This window comes from Dunckerocampus dactyliophorus, chromosome 14 (genome assembly GCF_027744805.1).
Source record: "Dunckerocampus dactyliophorus isolate RoL2022-P2 chromosome 14, RoL_Ddac_1.1, whole genome shotgun sequence".
Lineage (NCBI taxonomy): Eukaryota > Metazoa > Chordata > Actinopteri > Syngnathiformes > Syngnathidae > Dunckerocampus > Dunckerocampus dactyliophorus.
The window spans coordinates 12,714,992-12,740,941 of NC_072832.1; the positions used below are offsets into that span (position 1 = coordinate 12,714,992).

The window sequence follows — 25,950 nt, forward strand, 5'->3', positions numbered from 1 at the left end:
TTTTTTCAAGCTGCTGAAACGACACTTTTCCGGCCCGGGAGGTGCGCCAAACCCCCCAAACATTCATCGGGGGTCCCGGCAGGACTCAAAGATGGCAAAAAACCCAACTTTTCCGAGGGGTTGTTTTTCACCCGTTTCGACAGTGCCGACACTGTCGCGAAATCGCATTTTTTCAAGCTGCTGAAACGCCACTTTTCCGGCCCGGGAGGTGCGCCAAACCCCCCAAACATTCATCGGGGGTCCCGGCAGGACCCAAAGAATGCATAAAACCCAACTTTTCCGAGGGGTTGTTTTTCACCCGTTTCGACAGTGCCGGCACTGTCGCGAAATCGCATTTTTTCAAGCTGCTGAAACGACACTTTTCCGGCCCGGGAGGTGCGCCAAACCCCCCAAACATTCATCGGGGGTCCCGGCAGGACCCAAAGAATGCAAAAAACCCAACTTTTCCGAGGCGTCGATTTTCTCCCGTTTTTTCAGTGCCGGCACTGTCGCGAAATCGCATTTTTTCAAGCTGCTGAAACGACACTTTTCCGGCCCGGGAGGTGGGCCAAACCCCCCAAACATTCATCGGGGGTCCCGGCAGGACACAAAGAATGCAAAAAACCCAACTTTTCCGAGGCGTCGATTTTCGCCCGTTTTTTCAATGCCGGCACTGTCGCGAAATCGCATTTTTTCAAGCTGCTGAAACGACACTTTTCCGGCCCGGGAGGTGCGCCAAACCCCCCAAACATTCATCGGGGGTCCCGGCAGGACTCAAAGATGGCAAAAAATCCAACTTTTCCGAGGGGTTGTTTTTCACCCGTTTCGACAGTGCCGGCACTGTCGCGAAATCGCATTTTTTCAAGCTGCTGAAACGACACTTTTCCGGCCCGGGAGGTGCGCCAAACGCCCCAAACATTCATCGGGGGTCCCGGCAGGACTCAAAGATGGCAAAAAACCCAACTTTTCCGAGGGGTTGTTTTTCACCCGTTTCGACAGTGCCGACACTGTCGCGAAATCGCATTTTTTCAAGCTGCTGAAACGCCACTTTTCCGGCCCGGGAGGTGCGCCAAACCCCCCAAACATTCATCGGGGGTCCCGGCAGGACCCAAAGAATGCATAAAACCCAACTTTTCCGAGGGGTTGTTTTTCACCCGTTTCGACAGTGCCGGCACTGTCGCGAAATCGCATTTTTTCAAGCTGCTGAAACGACACTTTTCCGGCCCGGGAGGTGCGCCAAACCCCCCAAACATTCATCGGGGGTCCCGGCAGGACACAAAGAATGCAAAAAACCCAACTTTTCCGAGGCGTCGATTTTCGCCCGTTTTTTCAATGCCGGCACTGTCGCGAAATCGCATTTTTTCAAGCTGCTGAAACGACACTTTTCCGGCCCGGGAGGTGCGCCAAACCCCCCAAACATTCATCGGGGGTCCCGGCAGGGCTCAAAGATGGCAAAAACCCCAACTTTTCCGAGGGGTTTTTTTTCACCCGTTTCGACAGTGCCGGCACTGTCGCGAAATCGCATTTTTTCAAGCTGCTGAAACGCCACTTTTCCGGCCCGGGAGGTGGGCCAAACCCCCCAAACATTCATCGGGGGTCCCGGCAGGACACAAAGAATGCAAAAAACCCAACTTTTCCGAGGCGTCAATTTTCGCCCGTTTTTTCAATGCCGGCACTGTCGCGAAATCGCATTTTTTCAAGATCCTGAAACGACACTTTTCCGGCCCGGGAGGTGCGCCAAACCCACCAAACATTCATCGGGGGTCCCGGCAGGACCCAAAGAATGCATAAAACCCAACTTTTCCAAGGCGTCGATTTTCTCCCGTTTTTTCAATGCCGGCACTGTCGCGAAATCCCATTTTTTCAAGCTGCTGAAACGACACTTTTCCGGCCCGGGAGGTGCGCCAAACCCCCCAAACATTCATCGGGGGTCCCGGCAGGACCCAAAGAATGCAAAAAACCCAACTTTTCCGAGGCGTCGATTTTCTCCCGTTTTTTCAGTGCCGGCACTGTCGCGAAATCGCATTTTTTCAAGCTGCTGAAACGACACTTTTCCGGCCCGGGAGGTGCGCCAAACCCCCCAAACATTCATCGGGGGTCCCGGCAGGACCCAAAGAATGCAAAAAACCCAGCTTTTACGAGGCGTCGATTTTCTCCCGTTTTTTCAGTGCCGGCACTGTCGCGAAATCGCATTTTTTCAAGCTGCTGAAACGACACTTTTGCGGCCCGGGAGGTGCGCCAAACCCCCCAAACATTCATCGGGGGTCCCGGCAGGACCCAAAGAATGCAAAAAACCCAACTTTTCCGAGGCGTCGATTTTCTCCTGTTTTTTCCGTGTCGCGAACTCGCATTTTTTCAAGCTGCTGAAACGACACTTTTCCGGCCTGGGAGGTGCGCCAAACCCCCCAAACATTCATCGGGGGTCCCGGCAGGACCCAAAGAATGCAAAAAACCCAACTTTTCCGAGGCGTCGATTTTCTCCCGTTTTTTCACTGTCGCGAAATCGCATTTTTTCAAGCTGCTGAAACGCCACTTTTCCGGCCCGGGAGGTGCGCCAAACCCCCCAAACATTCATCGGGGGTCCCGGCAGGACCCAAAGAATGCAAAAAACCCAACTTCTTCCGAGGCGTCGATTTTTGCCCCTTTTTTCACTGCCGGCACTGTCGCGAAATCGCATTTTTAAAAGCTGCTGAAACAACACTTTTCCGGCCCGGGAGGTGGGCCAAACCCCCCAAACATTCATCGGGGGTCCCGGCAGGACTCAAAGATGGCAAAAAACCCAACTTTTCCGAGGGGTCGTTTTTCACCCGTTTTTTCAGTGCCGGCACTGTCGCGAAATTGCATTTTTTCAAGCTGCTGAAACGACACTTTTCCGGCCCGGGAGGTGCGCCAAACCCCCCAAACATTCATCGGGGGTCCCGGCAGGACCCAAAGAATGCAAAAAACCCAACTTCTTCCGAGGCGTCGATTTTTGCCCCTTTTTTCACTGCCGGCACTGTCGCGAAATCGCATTTTTAAAAGCTGCTGAAACAACACTTTTCCGGCCCGGGAGGTGGGCCAAACCCCCCAAACATTCATCGGGGGTCCCGGCAGGACTCAAAGATGGCAAAAAACCCAACTTTTCCGAGGGGTCGTTTTTCACCCGTTTTTTCAGTGCCGGCACTGTCGCGAAATTGCATTTTTTCAAGCTGCTGAAACGACACTTTTCCGGCCCGGGAGGTGGGCCAAACCCCCCAAACATTCATCGGGGGTCCCGGCAGGACTCAAAGATGGCAAAAAACCCAACTTTTCCGAGGGGTCGTTTTTCACCCGTTTCGACCGGCACTGTCGCGAAATCGCATTTTTTCAAGCTGCTGAAACGCCACTTTTCCGGTCCGGGAGGTGGGCCAAACCCCCCAAACATTCATCGGGGGTCCCGGCAGGACTCAAAGATGGCAAAAAACCCAACTTTTCCGAGGGGTCGTTTTTCACCCGTTTCGACAGTGCCGGCACTGTCGCAAAATCGCATTTTTTCAAGCTGCTGAAACGCCACTTTTCCGGCCCGGGAGGTGCGCCAAACCCCCCAAACATTCATCGGGGGTCCCGGCAAGACTCAAAGATGGCAAAAAACCCAACTTTTCCGAGGGGTTGTTTTTCACCCGTTTCGACAGTGTCATCGGGGGTCATCGGGGGTCCCGGCAGGACTCAAAGATGGCAAAAAACCCAACTTTTCCGAGGGGGTCATCGGGGGTCCGGGCAGGACTCAAAGATGGCAAAAAACCCAACTTTTCCGAGGAGTTGTTTTTCACCCGTTTCGACAGTGCCGGCACTGTCGCGAAATCGCATTTTTTCAAGCTGCTGAAACGCCACTTTTCCGGCCCGGGAGGTGCGCCAAACCCCCCAAACAGTCATCGGGGGTCTCGGCAAGACACAAAGAATGCAAAAAACCCAACTTTTCCGAGGCGTCGATTTTCGCCCGTTTTTTCAATGCCGGCACTGTCGCGAAATCGCATTTTTTCAAGATCTTGAAACGACACTTTTCCGGCCCGGGAGGTGCGCCAAACCCCCCAAACATTCATCGGGGGTCCCGGCAGGACCCAAAGAATGCAAAAAACCCAACTTTTCCGAGGCGTCGATTTTCGCCCGTTTTTTCAATGCCGGCACTGTCGCGAAATCCCATTTTTTCAAGCTGCTGAAACGACACTTTTGCGGCCCGGGAGGTGCGCCAAACCCCCCAAACATTCATCGGGGGTCCCGGCAGGACCAAAAGATCGCAAAAAACCCAACTTTTCCGAGGGGTCGTTTTTCACCCGTTTCGACAGTGCCGGCACTGTCGCGAAATCGCATTTTTTCAAGCTGCTGAAACGCCACTTTTCCGGCCCAGGAGGTGCGCCAAACCCCCCAAACATTCATCGGGGGTCCCGGCAGGACTCAAAGATGGCAAAAACCCCAACTTTTCCGAGGGGTTGTTTTTCACCCGTTTCGACAGTGCCGACACTGTCGCAAAATCGCATTTTTTCAAGCTGCTGAAACGCCACTTTTCCGGCCCGGGAGGTGCGCCAAACCCCCCAAACATTCATCGGGGGTCCCGGCAGGACCCAAAGAATGCATAAAACCCAACTTTTCTGAGGGGTTGTTTTTCACCCGTTTCGACAGTGCCGGCACTGTCGCGAAATCGCATTTTTTCAAGCTGCTGAAACGCCACTTTTCCGGCCCGGGAGGTGCGCCAAACCCCCCAAACATTCATCGGGGGTCCCGGCAGGACCCAAAGAATGCAAAAAACCCAACTTTTCCGAGGCGTCGATTTTCTCCCGTTTTTTCAGTGCCGGCACTGTCGCGAAATCGCATTTTTTCAAGCTGCGGAAACGCCACTTTTCCGGCCCGGGAGGTGGGCCAAACCCCCCAAACATTCATCGGGGGTCCCGGCAGGACACAAAGAATGCAAAAAACCCAACTTTTCCGAGGCGTCGATTTTCGCCCGTTTTTTCAATGCCGGCACTGTCGCGAAATCGCATTTTTTCAAGCTGCTGAAACGACACTTTTCCGGCCCGGGAGGTGCGCCAAACCCCCCAAACATTCATCGGGGGTCCCGGCAGGACTCAAAGATGGCAAAAAATCCAACTTTTCCGAGGGGTTGTTTTTCACCCGTTTCGACAGTGCCGGCACTGTCGCGAAATCGCATTTTTTCAAGCTGCTGAAACGACACTTTTCCGGCCCGGGAGGTGCGCCAAACCCCCCAAACATTCATCGGGGGTCCCGGCAGGACTCAAAGATGGCAAAAAACCCAACTTTTCCGAGGGGTTGTTTTTCACCCGTTTCGACAGTGCCGACACTGTCGCGAAATCGCATTTTTTCAAGCTGCTGAAACGCCACTTTTCCGGCCCGGGAGGTGCGCCAAACCCCCCAAACATTCATCGGGGGTCCCGGCAGGACCCAAAGAATGCATAAAACCCAACTTTTCCGAGGGGTTGTTTTTCACCCGTTTCGACAGTGCCGGCACTGTCGCGAAATCGCATTTTTTCAAGCTGCTGAAACGACACTTTTCCGGCCCGGGAGGTGCGCCAAACCCCCCAAACATTCATCGGGGGTCCCGGCAGGACCCAAAGAATGCAAAAAACCCAACTTTTCCGAGGCGTCGATTTTCTCCCGTTTTTTCAGTGCCGGCACTGTCGCGAAATCGCATTTTTTCAAGCTGCTGAAACGACACTTTTCCGGCCCGGGAGGTGGGCCAAACCCCCCAAACATTCATCGGGGGTCCCGGCAGGACACAAAGAATGCAAAAAACCCAACTTTTCCGAGGCGTCGATTTTCGCCCGTTTTTTCAATGCCGGCACTGTCGCGAAATCGCATTTTTTCAAGCTGCTGAAACGACACTTTTCCGGCCCGGGAGGTGCGCCAAACCCCCCAAACATTCATCGGGGGTCCCGGCAGGACTCAAAGATGGCAAAAAATCCAACTTTTCCGAGGGGTTGTTTTTCACCCGTTTCGACAGTGCCGGCACTGTCGCGAAATCGCATTTTTTCAAGCTGCTGAAACGACACTTTTCCGGCCCGGGAGGTGCGCCAAACCCCCCAAACATTCATCGGGGGTCCCGGCAGGACTCAAAGATGGCAAAAAACCCAACTTTTCCGAGGGGTTGTTTTTCACCCGTTTCGACAGTGCCGACACTGTCGCGAAATCGCATTTTTTCAAGCTGCTGAAACGCCACTTTTCCGGCCCGGGAGGTGCGCCAAACCCCCCAAACATTCATCGGGGGTCCCGGCAGGACCCAAAGAATGCATAAAACCCAACTTTTCCGAGGGGTTGTTTTTCACCCGTTTCGACAGTGCCGGCACTGTCGCGAAATCGCATTTTTTCAAGCTGCTGAAACGACACTTTTCCGGCCCGGGAGGTGCGCCAAACCCCCCAAACATTCATCGGGGGTCCCGGCAGGACCCAAAGAATGCAAAAAACCCAACTTTTCCGAGGCGTCGATTTTCTCCCGTTTTTTCAGTGCCGGCACTGTCGCGAAATCGCATTTTTTCAAGCTGCTGAAACGACACTTTTCCGGCCCGGGAGGTGGGCCAAACCCCCCAAACATTCATCGGGGGTCCCGGCAGGACACAAAGAATGCAAAAAACCCAACTTTTCCGAGGCGTCGATTTTCGCCCGTTTTTTCAATGCCGGCACTGTCGCGAAATCGCATTTTTTCAAGCTGCTGAAACGACACTTTTCCGGCCCGGGAGGTGCGCCAAACCCCCCAAACATTCATCGGGGGTCCCGGCAGGGCTCAAAGATGGCAAAAACCCCAACTTTTCCGAGGGGTTGTTTTTCACCCGTTTCGACAGTGCCGGCACTGTCGCGAAATCGCATTTTTTCAAGCTGCTGAAACGCCACTTTTCCGGCCCGGGAGGTGGGCCAAACCCCCCAAACATTCATCGGGGGTCCCGGCAGGACACAAAGAATGCAAAAAACCCAACTTTTCCGAGGCGTCAATTTTCGCCCGTTTTTTCAATGCCGGCACTGTCGCGAAATCGCATTTTTTCAAGATCCTGAAACGACACTTTTCCGGCCCGGGAGGTGCGCCAAACCCCCCAAACATTCATCGGGGGTCCCGGCAGGACCCAAAGAATGCATAAAACCCAACTTTTCCAAGGCGTCGATTTTCTCCCGTTTTTTCAATGCCGGCACTGTCGCGAAATCCCATTTTTTCAAGCTGCTGAAACGACACTTTTCCGGCCCGGGAGGTGCGCCAAACCCCCCAAACATTCATCGGGGGTCCCGGCAGGACCCAAAGAATGCAAAAAACCCAACTTTTCCGAGGCGTCGATTTTCTCCCGTTTTTTCAGTGCCGGCACTGTCGCGAAATCGCATTTTTTCAAGCTGCTGAAACGACACTTTTCCGGCCCGGGAGGTGCGCCAAACCCCCCAAACATTCATCGGGGGTCCCGGCAGGACCCAAAGAATGCAAAAAACCCAGCTTTTACGAGGCGTCGATTTTCTCCCGTTTTTTCAGTGCCGGCACTGTCGCGAAATCGCATTTTTTCAAGCTGCTGAAACGACACTTTTGCGGCCCGGGAGGTGCGCCAAACCCCCCAAACATTCATCGGGGGTCCCGGCAGGACCCAAAGAATGCAAAAAACCCAACTTTTCCGAGGCGTCATTTTCTCCCGTTTTTTCAGTGCCGGCACTGTCGCGAAATCGCATTTTTTCAAGCTGCTGAAACGACACTTTTCCGGCCCGGGAGGTGCGCCAAACCCCCCAAACATTCATCGGGGGTCCCGGCAGGACCCAAAGAATGCAAAAAACCCAACTTCTCCGAGGCGTCGATTTTCGCCTGTTTTTTCAGTGCCGGCACTGTCGCGAAATCGCATTTTTTCAAGCTGCTGAAACGACACTTTTCCGGCCCGGGAGGTGCGCCAAACCCCCCAAACATTCATCGGGGGTCCCGGCAGGACCCAAATAATGAAAAAACCCAACTTTTCCGAGGCGTCGAATTTCTCCCGTTTTTTCAGTTCCGGCACTGTCGCGAAATCGCATTTTTTCAAGCTGCTGAAACGACACTTTTCCGGCCCGGGAGGTGCGCCAAACCCCCCAAACATTCAGCGGGGGTCCCGGCAGGACCCAAAGAATGCAAAAAACCTAACTTTTCCGAGGCGTCGATTTTCTCCCGTTTTTTCAGTGCCGGCACTGTCGCGAAATCGCATTTTTTCAAGCTGCTGAAACGACACTTTTCCGGCCCAGGAGGTGCGCCAACCCCCCCAAACATTCATCGGGGGTCCCGGCAGGACCCAAAGAATGCAAAAAACCCAACTTCTCCGAGGCGTCGATTTTCGCCTGTTTTTTCAGTGCCGGCACTGTCGCGAAATCGCATTTTTTCAAGCTGCTGAAACGACACTTTTCCGGCCCGGGAGGTGCGCCAAACCCCCCAAACATTCATCGGGGGTCCTGGCAGGACCCAAATAATGAAAAAACCCAACTTTTCCGAGGCGTTGAATTTCTCCCGTTTTTTCAGTTCCGGCACTGTCGCGAAATCGCATTTTTTCAAGCTGCTGAAACGACACTTTTCCGGCCCGGGAGGTGCGCCAAACCCCCCAAACATTCAGCGGGGGTCCCGGCAGGACCCAAAGAATGCAAAAAACCCAACTTCTCCGAGGCGTCGATTTTCGCCCGTTTTTTCAGTGCCGGCACTGTCGCGAAATCGCATTTTTTCAAGCTGCTGAAACGACACTTTTGCGGCCCGGGAGGTGCGCCAAACCCCCCAAACATTCATCGGGGGTCCCGGCAGGACCCAAAGAATGCAAAAAACCCAACTTTTCCGAGGCGTCGATTTTCGCCCGTTTTTTCAGTGCCGGCACTGTCGCGAAATCGCATTTTTTCAAGCTGCTGAAACAACACTTTTCCGGCCCGAGAGGTGCGCCAAACCCCCCAAACATTCATCGGGGGTCCCGGCAGGACCCAAAGAATGCAAAAAACCCAACTTTTCCGAGGCATCGATTTTCTCCCGTTTTTTCAGTGCCGGCACTGTCGCGAAATCGCATTTTTTCAAGCTGCTGAAACGACACTTTTCCGGCCCGGGAGGTGCGCCAAACCCCCCGAACATTCAGCGGGGGTCCCGGCAGGACCCAAAGAATGCAAAAAACCCAACTTCTCCGAGGCGTCGATTTTCGCCCGTTTTTTCAGTGCCGGCACTGTCGCGAAATCGCATTTTTTCAAGCTGCTGAAACGACACTTTTCCGGCCCGGGAGGTGCGCCAAACCCCCCAAACATTCATCGGGGGTCCCGGCAGGACCCAAAGAATGCAAAAAACCCAACTTCTTCCGAGGCGTCGATTTTTGCCCCTTTTTTCACTGCCGGCACTGTCGCGAAATCGCATTTTTAAAAGCTGCTGAAACAACACTTTTCCGGCCCGGGAGGTGCGCCAAACCCCCCAAACATTCATCGGGGGTCCCGGCAGGACCCAAAGAATGCAAAAAAAACAACTTTTCCGAGGCGTCGATTTTCTCCCGTTTTTTCAGTGCCGGCACTGTCGCGAAATCGCATTTTTTCAAGCTGCTGAAACGACACTTTTCCGGCCCGGGAGGTGCGCCAAACCCCCCAAACATTCATCGGGGGTCCCGGCAGGACCCAAAGAATGCAAAAAACCCAAGTTTCAGTTTTTTCAGTGTTTTCTGTTTCGAAATTGCAGTTTTCAAGTTGCTGAAACGACACTTTTCCGGGCAGTGAGGTGCTCCAAACCCCCCACAGATTCATCGGGGTTCCCGGCAGGACCCAAAGATGGCAAAAAACCCAACTTTTCCGAGGGGTCAATTTTCGCCTATTTTTTAATTTTTTTTCTGTCGCGAAATTGCTGTTTTCAAGTTGCTGAAACAACACTTTTTCGAAAGGTGGGCCAAAACCACCACACATTCATCAGGGGTACCGGAAGTACCCAAAGATGTCAAAAACGTCTTTTCCGACGGGTCCATTTTGCACAGTAAATAGAGGAAAACTTCAGCTTGCTTGAGGAGGTGTTCTTTATATGCACTGAATCAGTTTGAAAATTACACTATTACTCACATATCACAAACCAACAGGAGTAACAACCCAAATGCATTCCTCACTCAACCAAAAATAACACAATTAAGTAAAACTTGGAACACACAATATAACTGTTCCACACAGACTGTGCGAAATATGAAATAGATGCTTACACACTCATATATTTGCAAAACAATGTTTTTCCTTGTACTAACTAATAACCCGCAATACATGCTGAGAAGCCCACAGCGCTGCAAGCTGGAAAGCTAAAATTTGTGTAATTAGATGTTGTTTTACATGTACTGTATGTGGGTGTGTAAGCGTTCATTCTGAAACGCTTCTCACTTGCTGTGTTATTTTTGGTTGCACTGTGAGTGTTGGTTTGTATTAGAAAAACAAAACAGACATATTTATGGGAGTCTCAATTACTTGCATTGCTATTCGCAAGTGTTCCTGGGAGGTATCCCTTGCAAAAACCAGGTATCTATTGTACTATCAAAATGAAACTTTAATGTAGTAGCAGTAGTCTTTGGAGTAATCAATGTACAGCTTACACCCCACAATGAACATTTCTAAATTGTGTCCAAAGTGCCAATATTTAGGGTGAGCACCATAATTATTTAGCACTGCCTTAATCTCTTGGGCATGGAATTCACCAGAGCTACACAGGTTGTTACTGAAATCTTCGTCCACTCCTCCATGATGACATCTCTGGTGATGCTGATGGAGGCATACTTGGCCACTCCATCACTGTCACTTTCAGCTTCTCAGCAAGGTACTTGTCATTTCCAAGGTGTTTGGACTCGTTATTATGTTGGAAAAGTGCCATGTGGCCCACTTTCCCAAGGGAGGGGCTCATGCTCTGCTTCAGAATGTCACAGGACATGTTGGAATTCATGTTTCTTTTAGTGAACCGCAGCGTCCAAATGCCAGCAGCACTCGTGCATCCCCAGACCATGACATTTGACTGTAGGCAAGACACAATTATCTTGGTACTCGCTTGAGTTGCCAGCGAATTAGATAAAAATTGCTGTGTGTTATTTTTAGTGGATAGTAAATCTATACTGCTGTACAAGCTACTACTCTAAAGTACTGTATATTGTTGAATTTTTTTGCATTTTCCTTTGAGAAGATATACTGTATTAAAATGTTTGCTGAAATGTGAGGAGTGTACAGTACTCACTTTTGTGAGGTACTGTAACTTCCTATGGAAAGTTTCCAGACAGTTCCCATAACTTTTCATCTTTATAACGGATGCATTAAAAATCTTAATTCTTATTTTTTAGAGGAATAAAGCATGCATTTTAATGATAAATAACAGGCATATGCAATATGTGGTGTTGCTGTTCCAAATTTACTCAGTGACATGCCAAGCGCTGTTGTTTTTGCTGTTAATAGTAATATTAATTGTATAATAGTTACACAGTGTTTTGCTTATTTTTACTCTTAAAACTTTAAAATGAAGCCAGGCTCGGCCTGCGAGGTGATGAAGGTGATCAGCACAATCAGTTCCTCACCTTCCTCAGAAGTTATAAGGTGACACCAGAACGTGGACTCTGGCCACATGCTTTGCTTGAAAAGTGCGGTCGGTGTATTCCGACATGTCCACGTCCACGCTGATCTCCTGTGGCCCGCGCAGCTGCTGGACCAGTATCAGCTCGCCCGTTTGCCTGTCAGAGCGCTGCATGACAAAGATGCCTCGGGTGTTTCCTCCTACAATGCCAAAGCGCAGGCTGTCGGGTCCCGTGCGCCCGGGGGCCCCCGCAGTGGCCATACGGAAAAGGGTGGCAGGTGTCTGCAGGTTGGAAGGGAGGGAGAGGTAGTGGAAGGAGACGGTCTTAGGCGCGAGGTTGCAGGAGCGGCTGTCCATGGGGCAGGGGTTCCTCTCGCACTGACTAAACAACACAGAAAGACATCATGTTAGAGGTACGGAAAAGATAAACACTTGTGCTTATATTGCATGTAACGAGTCGACAGTCACACTCTCAGAAATAGCGATAGGGTAGGGTTTCTACATCCATGGACCTCATTAAACTGTTTTTGCACAGTACTGTACAGTGTAATATATTCATATTCATGCACTCATAAACTGTAAATCAAAATGTTTCCATCCCATTGTTCTGAATATTGGTCAGTCCTGTTAAACAAAAATAAAAAATGTTATGCTGCCTTGGAGAAACTACCAGCTGCAGTCAACCATCGCTCCACCTTCAGCATCACTAATGAAAAGATTTACGTGAATGTATGTTGTGTATATATTTGTACTTGCATGTAAAATTGTGTGATGATAATAATGGAATAATGTGTACTGTAAATGATCATCCCTAGTGGTGTAATGGTCCATGCTTCTGCCTTTCATGGGGTTCAGGGTTTGATACCCAGCCAGCGTTGCGTCAGGAAGGGCATCCGGTGTAAAAACTAAGCCAAAATTTCTTGACAGGGAAAAGCCAAAAGTGAGAAGAAAAAAAGTGTTAAGTGTTATCATTGAGGGCCCACAATTAGTATGACATTCATGCCCATAATGAGTGTATGTATACTTCTGACCACACTATTTTACTTAAAATAAAAAATAAAACAGTCAAGGGCAGAAAAGCAGTAACAATAAGGTTATCAAACCAGTCACAAACACAGTACAATCGTTTTTTGGAGAATATAAACCCTGTGGGAAAGTAGTATACACAGTATACACAGGCTGTAACACTCATTTAAAGTCTTCAGGAGAGGTGACACAGTGTACAGTGTACAAGCGCTTTCTTACAAGATCAAGTTAGCCAAAGACTTTCATCATAATCTTTGAAACAATGTAAGCATGTATGTATCTCCACATTTTTTTTAAATACAACAATATAATTCAATGATTCTTGGGTATAAAAAAAGTATGGAAAAAAAATATGTCTTTGTGATTAAAATCTGCACCATACTAATAATTTCCCAGCAGTACAATTCTACACCACTGCAAACTACAACCATTATAATAAACACTGCTTAATGAAAACCTGTCTGACATTGCCAATCGACACTGAACGTTATTATCTTAGAAAGGCAGACATTTTGAGTTTGGTTTGTAGTATCTGATTGGGACAGTGTAAAGCAATGCTTTGTTTTGTCCCCTGTTGTAAGCCAAAACCTTCAGTCATTCCCTTTTCTGGCACACTGCTGGTTCAGTAAGGGCACACAGTACAATGTTTCAGCACTTTAGAGCAGGCAGCTTGGCTTGACAAGAGAGGTTGTAATGTTTCTCAGCAATTGGGACAGCATTAAAGAGAAAATAATGTTCGCCAGCAAAGTTCTGCTGAGCATGCATGCTCTTGTCACATCTGGTTTGCGTCACTATTACGCAGCTTTTACCACAAAGTTTCAGGCTTCTCATGTGGCTTCTGTGTGCGTGTGTGCAATCATCTCCTCCTTTGAGCTGCCCTCCATGGTTGTTAATGATGAAATACCCCCACCCCCCAGGCACAGGTTTGGGTACAATAATAGACAATAATGCTCAGTTTTGTCAAATAAATGATTGTGGTTGAAGTTTGCAGTCATTGCATTTTATGGAATAGGCTTTTTGAAAACTGTGTTTACCAGAAGTCTAAAGTAACAAATTAAATGCACTCACGTTACTGGACTTAAGTGGGTTTTGTGTTGTGTGAGTATGTTTGTAATTCGTTGAAATCTGTACTTAAGTATAGTAGTATTGTACTTCTCTAATCTGTTACTGAATAGAAAATATAGTAATCCCACGTTTATCATGGTTAATTGGTTCCAGACCCAGCCTTGATAAGAGAATTTACGCCAATTAGGATTCCTTATTTATAAATTGAATATTTTCATTGTTAGAGAATTGAAAACCTGTTTACGACCTTCTAAATATGGCTTTTAGCATTATTACAGCCCTCTAGACATGAAATAACACCCCATAGTCACCTTCACACTCATACTAACCAATATAGTAGCCATAACAAAAAATAAACCATTGAAGACATAAATAAAACTTATGCTCAGGGGTGTTGCTGTAAATGTGTTCCGGTGCTACACGGAAGAAAATGAGGGGCGCACAGGAAATTATGTCGGGAGTTGAGTTTTATCTTGCCGTGGGTTACCGCCACAGTGGTAGCCGATTATTGTTGTGTACTGTTGTGAGATAATTCAAACCTGCAATAAAAGCCTGTTGCTCTGGTTGTTGTTTGTATTAACCAAAACTAACTAAATATGAGGCAACATCTATGAAATCTATATTTTTCTTTCACTTATGGGAATATCACCTTCTGCTAGGGCTCATCTCCAAATACAGACCTGACTTACAGGGGGGATTTGGACATGGTTTGAGGATTATAAACAAATCAAAATCTAAATTATACATTTATCACTCCTTTTTCCTGCAATTTTTTCAAAATGTCCCCCAGGAGCCCGTTCTTCCATATTTAGCAAAAAAGCTACTGGATCTTGAACGATGAAACACATGCAAATAAGTTAAAAGCACATACAAGGGAGATGTTTTGACATAGGTGATGTTGCCATGGGAGCGGGGGCAGTCTGGGTTGACACACTGAAAGCCTCCCCCCGTGTTGATACATGTTGTTCCTCGGCTACAGTTGTGCTGCTGGTTTAAACATTCGTCCACATCTGGAAGACAAAACAGCAGAGGCATGTAAAAAGAGCGAGAGGCCGGGAGCCAGACCGTCCGCAGCCTGAGCGCCGGGTGCTGAGCTCCAGTTGTTTATTTGGTTTTTCGGTTCAGTCTCACATAAACGCTTCATGTCCTAAAGATCCTTTCTGCTGGGAAATGGTGAGGTCATTCATTCCACGGCCAAACATTGTGTTCAAAAAAGTCTCAGAATCTCTGAGGTCCTATTTCACAAAATTGACTTTTTAATGATGTTCTAACAGTAATATGTGTCCCTAGAACATGTTTACAAGCACTAAACATGAGAAAAATCTATCATCTCCTTCAATTGTTTCCTTCAATTTTGAGAGAAGAGGCACTCAATCGGTCGCTTTGAAAGATACAGGTTGCAATGACGCCGCACCGTGGCTGAGTGGTTAGCATGTTGGCCACACAGTCGGGAGATGGGGAAGACCTGGGTTAGAATCTCCGCTTGGGCATCTGTGTGTGGAGTTTGCATGTTCTTCCCGTGCATGTGTGTTTTTTTTTCGCTCAAGTCAGCTGGGATAGGCCCCAGCATACCCCCGCGACCCTAATGACTATAATGAAATAGAAAATGAATGGAGGAATGGAGGTTGCAATGACATCATGAAGAAAAACCTTCTTCCTCACGGCCATGGTACCACGCCCAACTCGCCCCAGCTGAAGAACCCGCCATGTGTACCACTTCACGGAGGACAGCTTTGCAAACAAAGGAAAAAAGAGGCTTCGCTACACATCTTAAAATAAAGCCTGGGACTCTGGCAACAATATGTCAAGTCAACTACAGACTGGAGCTGTAAGTTTAATAATTTTGTTCTACATCAGGGACTAAGCAGGCTACCCTAGCATGATGTTGCTGTTAGCGCACAATAGCGCTACAGAAACACAAAATGTCATCTTCTGAGGCCGGGTTTACTAAAAGCACTTTTAAACTCTTCACTATTGTGGGACCTCTGAGACTTCTTTAATATTGTTGAAGCATAATACTACTTGTGAAGCTTCTTGTCGCTGTAAATCACATAGTAGCCTTCTTTGGTGCTGCCACCCAGCCAGTCAGGTGTACAGCTGCTGGGGCCTAGTGAATGAGCCTTTGTCCCTCTGTACCCTCTTGTCACTCACCCTCACAGCTCCGCCCATCTGGGAGCAACTTGTAGCCACTGGGGCAGGAGCAGTGGTATGAGCCCGGGACGTTGACACATTCATGAACGCATAACGTCCCTCCCTGGTCCAGACGGTAGACTTCACACTCGTTGACATCTGTTAAAAACAGGAAAAGGCAGGCATCTCAGGACCATGCAGAGGCTGCTGTACACAGGACGGCAGGAATGTTTGGGATGGAGGAAATTCACCATATTAAAACACATACTGGAACAAACATGTGGAGACTGTTTCTGTCTACTACATTGCATTGGTATTACAGTGGTATTATGAACAAGAAATACATGAAATATACTGTATACAAAGAAATTATACTGTATATGCATATACGGTATACTGTATATCTATCTGTATACAGTATATATATACAGTATATATATATATATATATATATATATATATATATATTGTTGGAGGTCGAATGGCCCGTGGTGGTGGTGGGGTTATGGGATGGGCAGGCATATGTTATGGACAGCAAACACAAGTGCTTTTTACTGATGGTATTTCAGCAATTTAACATAACTGGAGTTAGCTTAGCAGGTTTGAAAAATGTGTTCTTTCTTTATTTTTCTCAAGCTGCTGCTCCTCCCCTGAATTCTTCTGTCAACTCCTATACAGTGGAACCTTGGCTGGAGTCATTAATCCCTTCCAGAAGGTTCAACTCTAACCACAACATACTCTAACTCAATCAATTTTTCCAATAAGAAATAATGTCAATCAATTAATCTGTTCCAGAAGGCCAGAAAGCCTGTTCCAGAAACACATTTTTATAGTTTTATGAGTTATTTCTTGAATTCAGTAGTGTTTCCTACTACAAGTCCGTGCTTTTCTTTTGATCATGGCTGTAAAATAAGCCACAGTGGAGCCAAAGAAACATACAAGTGCCAGCATTTTGATAACAAAGGTGAGAAAGATGTTTGAATTCAATAAAGACAGTAACTCATGGCAAAGACCGAAGGTGGTGCACTGCAAAAACTACATTTCAAGAAAGTAAAAAAAAGTCTCATTTTAAGCAACCACTTCTAATTTTTTTTCCTAAAAAGAAAAAATATCTTGTCTAGCAATTTTCACTGGAGAAAAATAATCTATAGATATTTTTTGCCAGAAATTAATTCTTAATCCAATAACAAGCTAAAAACCTTATTTGGATTATACAGTCAAACCTGTCTATAGTGGCCACTAAAGGGAAACAGCAAAAGTGGCCGCTACAGGCAGGTGGCCGTTATAGACAGGTTGGCGACCATTTTGAATTTGTGCGCGCGCATATTAACATGTCTGTGATTAGAAGCTTGTTGTCTTTGCAGATACATATAATTATACTGTTACATGTTGACCAGTAGAGGGCACTGTGGGACTGCGGATAAAAGTTGTAAAGAACTACTAGGTTAATAAACCGCTGTTAATAAAGCGATTAAAGTGCATCAGCGACGTGAGTCTCTCCTTCCCCACAACAAGGGGCATTACAGTATCGACCAGTGCACATTGTCTCACACCAGGAAATAAACGGTGTCACTGTCTGCAACAAGCTACAAATAAGACGGCTTTTTTTTTATGTCAAACAACTGACAGTTTGTGTGGATCCTGTGAATGATTGCGACTGAGCTACGACTCAGTAATTAAAGTCTACACACGACGGCTTCATTGATTAAAAAACAAAACTTTTTCGTGCATGAAGCTTCTGCTTGAGTTGGTAATTTGGCCGCTATATGCGGTCAGATATTGACCAAAGGATACAAAATGGGTGACCGCTGGCCGCGTTAGACAGGTGACCGCTATACACAGGGTCTATAACACGCAAATTTTCTGCGGGGGATTTTTCAGTGGCCGCTATAGGCAGGTGGCCGCTAAGACAGGTTTGACTGTATTTGTCTTAAATTAAGATAATTTAAGGTTTCTTTCTAAATTTAATAACGGACTCACACACAGAAAATATATCTACACTGCAAAAACTACATTTCAAGAAAGTAAAAAAGTTCACTTTTAAGCAACCATTTCTTATAAATTTGGTGATTTTGGACCAATGTGAAGGCTGCACATCAAATTTCATACAGTGTACCAAGATTTATTATATTAAACCTAGTCATTAAATCCGTGTAAATGTGTAAAATGATTCAACTTGATTCACGAAAATATTACTCTCTTGTTATCTAGTTCATGAATATAATTAGTTTATAAATCTATCTCAAAACTAATGAATTTACATGCAAATCATGCCAAAAAACATTTCTGATAGTGTTTATGACAATAGGTTTTCCTACATTAAGTGATTTTTAGATACAGTCACACTTTTTTCTTTTTAAATAAAAAAGTTTCATCCATATAATTTGCTTCATGCTTGTTGAAAAGCTCAGACCGGTGAAGAAGTAGCCAACATATAACTAACATGCCGAGAAGAAAAGATGTCGGCTGAGTGGTTATATTCAAATCCCCATTGTGCAGAACCTGAACGCTCCCCCTGTGGGTGTTCCCTGTGTACTCTGGCTTCCTCCTGCCTCATTCCAAAATGTGCATGATAGGTTAATTGGAGACTTTAAAAATTGTCCACAGTTACGAATGGCTGTTGGTCGATAGGAAAATCATTCTTAAAGAATAATACTCCTAGATCTAGATTTGGCTTACTTCTTACCTTGTAATAAAAACATTTTACTTAAATCTTGCTATGTGATTAAGAAGAACTTGCTTATCGGACTTAATATATTCTTAAAAGTCACAAGAAAAATATTCTAGCTATATGAATTCTAACCAAGCCAACTTTGCTTACCGCATTGGCAGAATTTCTTGCTTGAAATAAGAAAATTTGTCTCATTTTAATATAATTGGAGCTTCTTTCAAGTATGTCTGTTTTTGCAGTGTGTCCATGTTGATTTCGCTGACACATTGTGTCTTTCTCAAAAAAAAAGTCTTCAATGGAGGTAAAAGTAGCTTTAAATGTTCCTTTATCCCATTCATTTCTCATTCACATGCCTTTATGCATGTAAAACTATAATTGTAACACTATAAACACCTGTTTCGTGTAAACTGCTGGGAGGAGGTGGACAAAACGGCTGGGGAGAGGTAACTCTGGGCTTCCCTGCTTAGGATTCTGCTTAAGCTGCCTAAGACCGAGTCGTTCACAAATCACAAGTTTTTTACTGAACCGGGACTCGCGTGTATTTGTCTCTGACAAGTGAATCGTGACTCTGACGTGGGCTCATTGGTTTAGTGAGTCGGGGGGGGGGGGGGAAACTTGTTGTGCATGTGCAAGTTTCTATGCTGTGCTGACAGGTCCAAGTGAGTCAAGTAGGTGGACTTGTTGCGCATGTGCGAGTTTCTCGGGTGACTTAGACACTGCATTGCGTGCTGAATCATACGTCAACTTCACCGCCATACTGGATGTGGCAAGAGAAAAAGGGGAAGGTGCCCAATTCATGTTCTGCATGGAATTGTACCAACCGGTTTATAGTCCAAACAAGATCTCACCTTTCACAGGCAAGGTTGAAAAAATAACTTTGATTGTATCTGGCCATTATAAAAACATTTTACAAACAGAATTTTTTTACTTTGTGTAATAGTACTGTGGCATAATACTGTGGATTCCCGCAGTGAAACCATCCTCCTTGGTAGAAAGGCACTTTATTAAGTTTGGTCCATTTTCATGCATTTGTTTAAGAGGCATATATGCCACATTCAAACGTGTCGCTGCATCAGGCCAACCATCTCAATTAAGTGTTTGATTAGTGCGTATATACTGTATGTCTATGGGAGTCTACATGTTGCTGTGACATCGGACATGTGTGAATCGAGTACTCGAGTCATTTTAGTGACAGACTCATAAAAACTCGAGTCAATAAAAGGAACTGCGTTTACCATCACTTGTGGTGAACTCCTCACTGCATGGGAGTGAAATGAATTGAAGACATTGAAGACATTATGCATACCATTTGTCAATATACATGGTATTTTGTCTGTACTTTGATCATTTTGCCGAAAAAGTCATTTTTAAACAAGTAAATAGCTTACCCACCCTGCATAAGATGATTTGAACATTGTTATTTGATTGAACCAATATATGTCGATATGAGGACACTACATTGCATTGCTTGTTGTCCAATGCAGTGTGAATGCATACATCCTAAAAGCACCTGAACTGTGACCTAAATGGATGCTAATCAGCTTGTAACCCCTAGAGAGGATTATTTTGTTTGTTACAGACTGGCCTCCACTGGTTATTTCAGGTGTTTAGTGGCTGTTTCTTGTGCAGAGTTCCACATCAGCCAGAAAGATGGTTACATGTCACACCAGGTCAGTATAAAGTTTAAAGTATTCCAGTAGTAATAGTAGCTCACCCTGGCAGATACTGTTATCAGAGGTGCCACTCATGTGGAAACCTGCATCACAACTGCAGTGTTGGGCTCGATTCACTTGGGCACAGCGAGGTTTTCGGCTAAACGCTGGATCGTTCATGACGCTCCACTCTGGAGGAGCTGCATTTAAAAAAAAGTACAATTTTGACTTCTGCAGCTAAATTAACCTGCATGATTTATTTAGTGGACGTTACCTGTCTGAGTTTGGTGCTGGCAGTGGGAGCCGCTCCAGTTCTTGGAGCAGGTGCATTTGTACTGATTGACACCTTCCACGCATGTTCCTCCATTTTGGCAGGGATTACTTGCACACTCGCTAATGTCTGAGGCCACAGGAGACAGACGACTGAGAATAAAAAGCCTTTTCTAGCCTTTTTGACACCAAATAACCAATCTTGTAATGCATTACTTTCAAATTAAACCATACTTAGTTATGATGTTAGGCAAAAACATGTTTAATTATTTTTACAACAGAACCTTTTGCCTCAGGGTCTATGATTCTACTACCAAAGAAAGGCAAAATCATTCTGAACTGTCTATGTGAAACAGACTATTTGGGTGTTTTGCATTAAAGAACAGCTTTTCCCATAAAAGTAGCTTTCATGTTCTTTCCACCCATGATCATGTCCTCAAATGATCTAATAATTTATTTATTTTTTTAGAAATTACGGGATAACTGTCATATCTGGATAAAAAAATATATTTGTAAGCACTTGAATGAAAAATAGTCATATTTATCATAGTTAAACATGCATAAACTACATCAGCTGGAGTCTAGTACATTGGAAAATATATGTATGGTAATGATTAAGCCGTACAAAGGGGAAAACTGCAATCAACAAACACACTTACACAGGCATCTACATAGTGCAAATCTGATCAGATAGCCTTTATAAATACAGTAGAACTATGTGGGAGTTACATTCCAGCACCACCAGAAAATGGTAAAAATGGTCACTAATCGAGACACCCATAAAAATGGAACATTGCGTTTCGAAATTTACTCCATCACTCTATCATGGTTTTTCAAAAATTAATAAATGATCACTGTTTCATGGTTGACTATGGCCTATTATTAATAAAAAAATATTGAAAGACAAGTCATTTGTAGTATTCTGGTCACTAGGCATCTGTAATGACACAAAACATTGATGAGAGATGACATGAAATGACATGACATTACCTTCACACTGCATCTAGTCAGCCATGGCATGTCTGACATGATAGAGTGAAAAAAAGTTATCCTCCCATTCCGTGTGGAAGTGGTAAGTTTTTGGCTTTTTACCTTGTCTTTCTTCCCCACTTCATTTGAAACCATAAGTTTAGAATAAATAAATTGGAGGCTAAGTAGTTAGCTCGCTAGCACACAAGGCTTGAAGCCGTGGCTCTCTCTTCTGTCCCTGGAGTGATCCCGTAGCCTGTGCATTAGCAATGTGGCGTAAATAAAGAATAATAGGAGTATACAGGTGACTATAGGGGTGTCACAAACAGGTTTTCTATGCTCTACGAAAATATTCCATTTATTACTATTAAATGCTACTATGCGGAAATTCACTTAACGTGGCCAGGTCTGGAACCAATTAACCGCGATAAACGGGGGACAACTGCATATACTGTATCTATGTACATATAAGTTTCACTTTTGTGTCTCACAGCAACTTAGGTACATTAAAGGACTGCCGAACAAAGTGCAACGCTTTTTGAAATACATTATCTGTGATGCATAAAGACAAAAAAGTCTGGGTGTTTTTAACAGTGGTACATGCATGTTTGTATCTGTACCTGTATTATCACATATTAGCTAATTATTACCAACTTAGGTTGAATGAAATACGTTTTCTGAGGAAAAATTGCCTGTTTTTGGAGAGGTTTTTTGGGGGGCCCAAATATTCACATTTGTGGGGTCGTGAATGCTGAATCACAAATGTGCGGGGATCTTATCATTACTTTTTGATTACAATGAGTAATATTCAGCTAGAAAACCAAGTGTGAAAGTAAAAAATGAAGACACTAAACGCCATCACCAGATGTATGAATTTTGCAAGTCTTCAAATGTCCACGCAACGAAGCGCAGTATAATGGATGACAACCAAGCTCTTTAACATTTTGTTTGGCCTCTCTGAGGGACCCGATATGTCCAAAACACAAAAAATCCCACTTCACTCTGACGGATATTTTTAAAGTCACTGAAGTTGCAGTTTTCTTTTCCACGCTCTATCATTATTGCTTTTTAAGCATGGCTAAAATTAGACAGCTTAGGCAAGATAAAATACCCAGAAACAGTGATAATACTGTTGCAGAGTTATACCTTCTCAGGTTGCTCTAAGCATGAGTGTCAATAGGCACGTGTTTAAATAAGTGCACCCCTCGGAATTTTCTGGGAAGAAAAGTGCCCCCGCTGCAGGCTGATGGGGCTATCAATAGCATTCTTAGCATACTTTAGCGCTATCAGACCATAATTTTGAGTATCATTTCAAGTCTAAATTTTGTCTGGTGGGACAGTGCTATGCAAGAAACATGAGCAAGACGGCGAGAGGTATAGGAGGGAGCATGTGGGGGCAAAAGACAAAGACAAAAGACAAAAACCTGGCAGGGAACGTAGCCCACTCTAAAATAACGTATAGTACAGGTGTTTTTTTTTTCATGTTCTCAGATACTGAATACCACTTTTAACAAGATCTTCTATCAATATGTCAAAGTATTGTGAAGAAAGCCTCCTTTCTTCATTGGTGTGTGTATGAGGAGATGCATTTTATTCTGTTTGAATGACTATATACTGTACATATTTTTTTATTTTATTTATTTTTTACCCCCGCTGAGGGTTTTGCAACAGAATTGCCCCTCCAGGACTGACAATATTTTGAATTTGAGCTGAAACTGAATTAAATTAGAATTGGAATTCGAACTACAAATGGAAAAATAAATATAATTCAAATAAAAATTGAATTTGAAACTAATATTTGTGCATACCTTAGTTTGGAATTGAAATCAAAATAAAGAAACCACAAAATCAAAAGAAAATAAAATGGAAATGAACTGGTCTGAACTGAACTGAATTTGATTTGAAAATGGAATTTGAATTTATATTTGAAATGGAAATGGAATTACAAAATAATTGAATTGGAAATTAAATTGAACTCAAAGTGGAATTGTATTTTGAATGGTAAAGGAATGGAATTGAATTGGAAATTAATTACAATAGGAGCAAATTGAACTGATTTTAATTTGAAATCAAATTACAATTTTGAATAAAATTTTGATAAAATTTGAATTTTATTTTAAATTAGAAATTAATAACAATGAAAATGAATTAAACTGATATAATGTGATTTATTTGAACTTGAAATGGGTTTGGAAATAAAATTGAGAACGGAATTGTAATGGAATTGAACTGAATGAAACGGAATTAAATCAAAGCTGTACTTCACATGACTCTTCTCCCAATGGACTCACAAATCTGTTGTTAGTGGCAGGTTAAGTGCAGGTCAGTGGGCCTCACCTTTACAGAAGGCGCCCTCTCCATTCCACGTGCCGTTGTCCTGGCAGACACGTGTGGCCGAGCCCACGAGGTGGTAGCCCTGTGAGCAAGTGAAATGCACCTCATGTCCGACCAGATGCTTGGAGCCAAACTTGATTCCGTGATCCGGTTCTTCCAGTGGGGGGCAGGTGGCGGGGGCTGTGGGGTAGAGAGGAGGGCTGGTCACATGTGGAGAACAGTAACATCCTCTGGCATTCCCCGCCTGGGGATATGCACGTGTCACTGGGCAGTCTAAAATGCATCATTAGCAGCAAGACTTGATCTGGAAAACTTGAACGCCTGCATAATACACACCTTTTACATTACATAACATTCAAAATTGATTTCCATTTGGACTTTCATGACACTTTTATGCTTCCTCTACCTATGTAGATTGTGAAAAAGCATTTAATAATGACTCATAGGGTCTTCTTCTTCTGTGCCTTGAGACCAATCTTGCTGTTCAACGTTTTCCAGATGAAGAGGATAAGCTTCATGTCAGAATCACGCCACATGAGAAAAATGCCTGCATAGAAACAAGGGAAAGACTTTTTCATGATGAAATTGTGAATGACTGAACCATAACATGTTAATTGACCAATTTTCCTTTTTTTTTAAACTTGACCTTTCACTGTCAAAGCAGCCAAAATAACATAATTCTGCTTCCTCTTCCCAATGGCTAACACAGTCAGAGATGACCTTGGATTTCTTGAATGAAAATAATTCCCCAATAGAAAACATCTGCTGTCACAGCTATTTGAAGGAGGGTATTCAATATATTCAATAGTTAGGGATTTTTTTTTTGCTCGTCCATCCATCCATTTTCTGTACCATTTGTCCTCACTAGGGTCGCGGGTATGATGGAGCTTATTTCACTGTGAAAAAAACAGGCAATCGCGGCAGACATGTTTGTTTTTGTTTTGGCACGCTTGCTCAGTGAGAAGGAAAGTGGGAGGAAGATGCATTATTTATAAACCAGTAATAAACAGTTATACTACATACTTTTATGTTTTCTGTTCTATTTAATTTCATTCTGATGCAATGTAGCGCCAAAGCATTGTAAACTACAACCATAATAAACATATTTTTAAATACCTTTTTGACAGTGCCAATCAAAATTGAGGATTATTAGCTTAATAATTTGTGCATCTGGTTAGATTTGTAAGACATACAATAAGAAAACATGCATGAAAGTGGTGTATAAAAATGACAATGGTGAGTTTCTCTCTTACCAGCTGATTGGTCTGCTTGGGGCAGCTTGGAGACAGAGTTCTGTAGCGTCGCCAGTTTTGACTTCATGATCCGGAGGCCTTCTGTAAACCGAAGCTCCTGGCCTTTCAGAAACTTCTCCATCTGTCGCAGCACCCCGACCACCTGATGCTTATCCATGCAGGTCTATGGAACAGGTAATGACACTTAAAACATCTCATTGATGGACCTGTGTCCGTGATTGCAAAGATGTCATATGCATCCATATCCCAGCTGTTAGGTTTTTTTTTTTACGTGTAACCCAAAGCCCAGCAAGACAAACGCTGTGGCAGATGTCTGCAAGACATATGTCCAAAGTACTGTACAATTTGAAAAGCAGCATGACAAATGAAAGCCCATCTGATGACACTAATTGACCAAAATGAAAATTGCATGGGTGCCACTAGCAGTTAAACTGAGTAATGTCAAGCTGCATCTAATCCTTCCTGCAAGGTTTATTTACCACATGGTCACTGGAGCACTTTCTTAGGGACGGCATACCTTGAATTCCTGCACTCATATTTGGAGGTGGGTGGGGGGGTGGGGTGGGGTGGGGTGGGCTTGGTACAACAACAACTAGCTCCAAGACATTAAACATCACCATGCATAGTTTTGACCTGTGCAGTTGCTGTAAAGCTTTAATGCCCAAAACTGAGGGGAAATGCCTCCAGCAGAACTCAGAACCAGATGCCAGAGCATCTCCCCCCCCCCGCCCCCCAATCATTATCATTTTTTACAAAAAGATTATTTCCCAAATAGAAAATAAATATGTCAGTTCTTACCTGAACTGCAGCAAGGCTAGGAGCAGCAGACAAACACAGCAAAAGCAAACACCTGCACCAAAAAGCCATTTTTCCAGAAGTCCAGTCACCTAAGTGTTTTTCTTGTGGCGCCTAACACACCGAGTGAATACGAATTATGACAAGTGTCCTTCAGTGTAGCTTGGAAAGTTCCAAGGGGATGCTCATCAGGTGTCTATAAAGATGGATTGGTGCTGCTGAAAAGTGTGCTCTCTGAAATGAGCACGCCGCCTCCTGTTGCTGCAAGGATCCCTCCCACCAATGTACAATCTGTCGTTTTTGACATTCGCACTG

General features: G+C 44.8%; 1 protein-coding gene across 1 annotated transcript; it reads right to left on the reverse strand.

Annotated features, from left to right (window-relative positions):
- Window positions 1-9,929: 9,929 nt before the first annotated feature.
- Window positions 9,930-25,880, reverse strand: LOC129193917 (fibulin-7). Its single transcript, XM_054798718.1, has 8 exons — window positions 25,639-25,880; window positions 24,841-25,003; window positions 23,591-23,767; window positions 20,289-20,414; window positions 20,077-20,214; window positions 15,713-15,850; window positions 14,433-14,571; window positions 9,930-11,852 (listed from the first exon to the last, which is right to left on the reverse strand). Exons 1-8 carry the CDS (start codon window positions 25,705-25,707, stop codon window positions 11,480-11,482), a joined length of 1,323 nt encoding a protein of 440 aa, XP_054654693.1. The 5' UTR covers window positions 25,708-25,880; the 3' UTR covers window positions 9,930-11,479.
- Window positions 25,881-25,950: the final 70 nt, after the last annotated feature.

Excerpts from the sequence above, each read along its gene's own strand:
- LOC129193917 (XM_054798718.1), bottom strand. The coding sequence starts at position 25,707 with ATGGCTTTTTGGTGCAGGTGTTTGCTTTTGCTGTGTTTGTCTGCTGCT. Across the intron at positions 25,004-25,638 it reads CTAGCCTTGCTGCAGTTCAG|ACCTGCATGGATAAGCATCA; the intron begins GTAAGAACTGAC and ends CCTGTTCCATAG. Across the intron at positions 11,853-14,432 it reads TATGTCAAAACATCTCCCTT|TCAGTGCGAGAGGAACCCCT; the intron begins GTATGTGCTTTT and ends TGTGTTGTTTAG.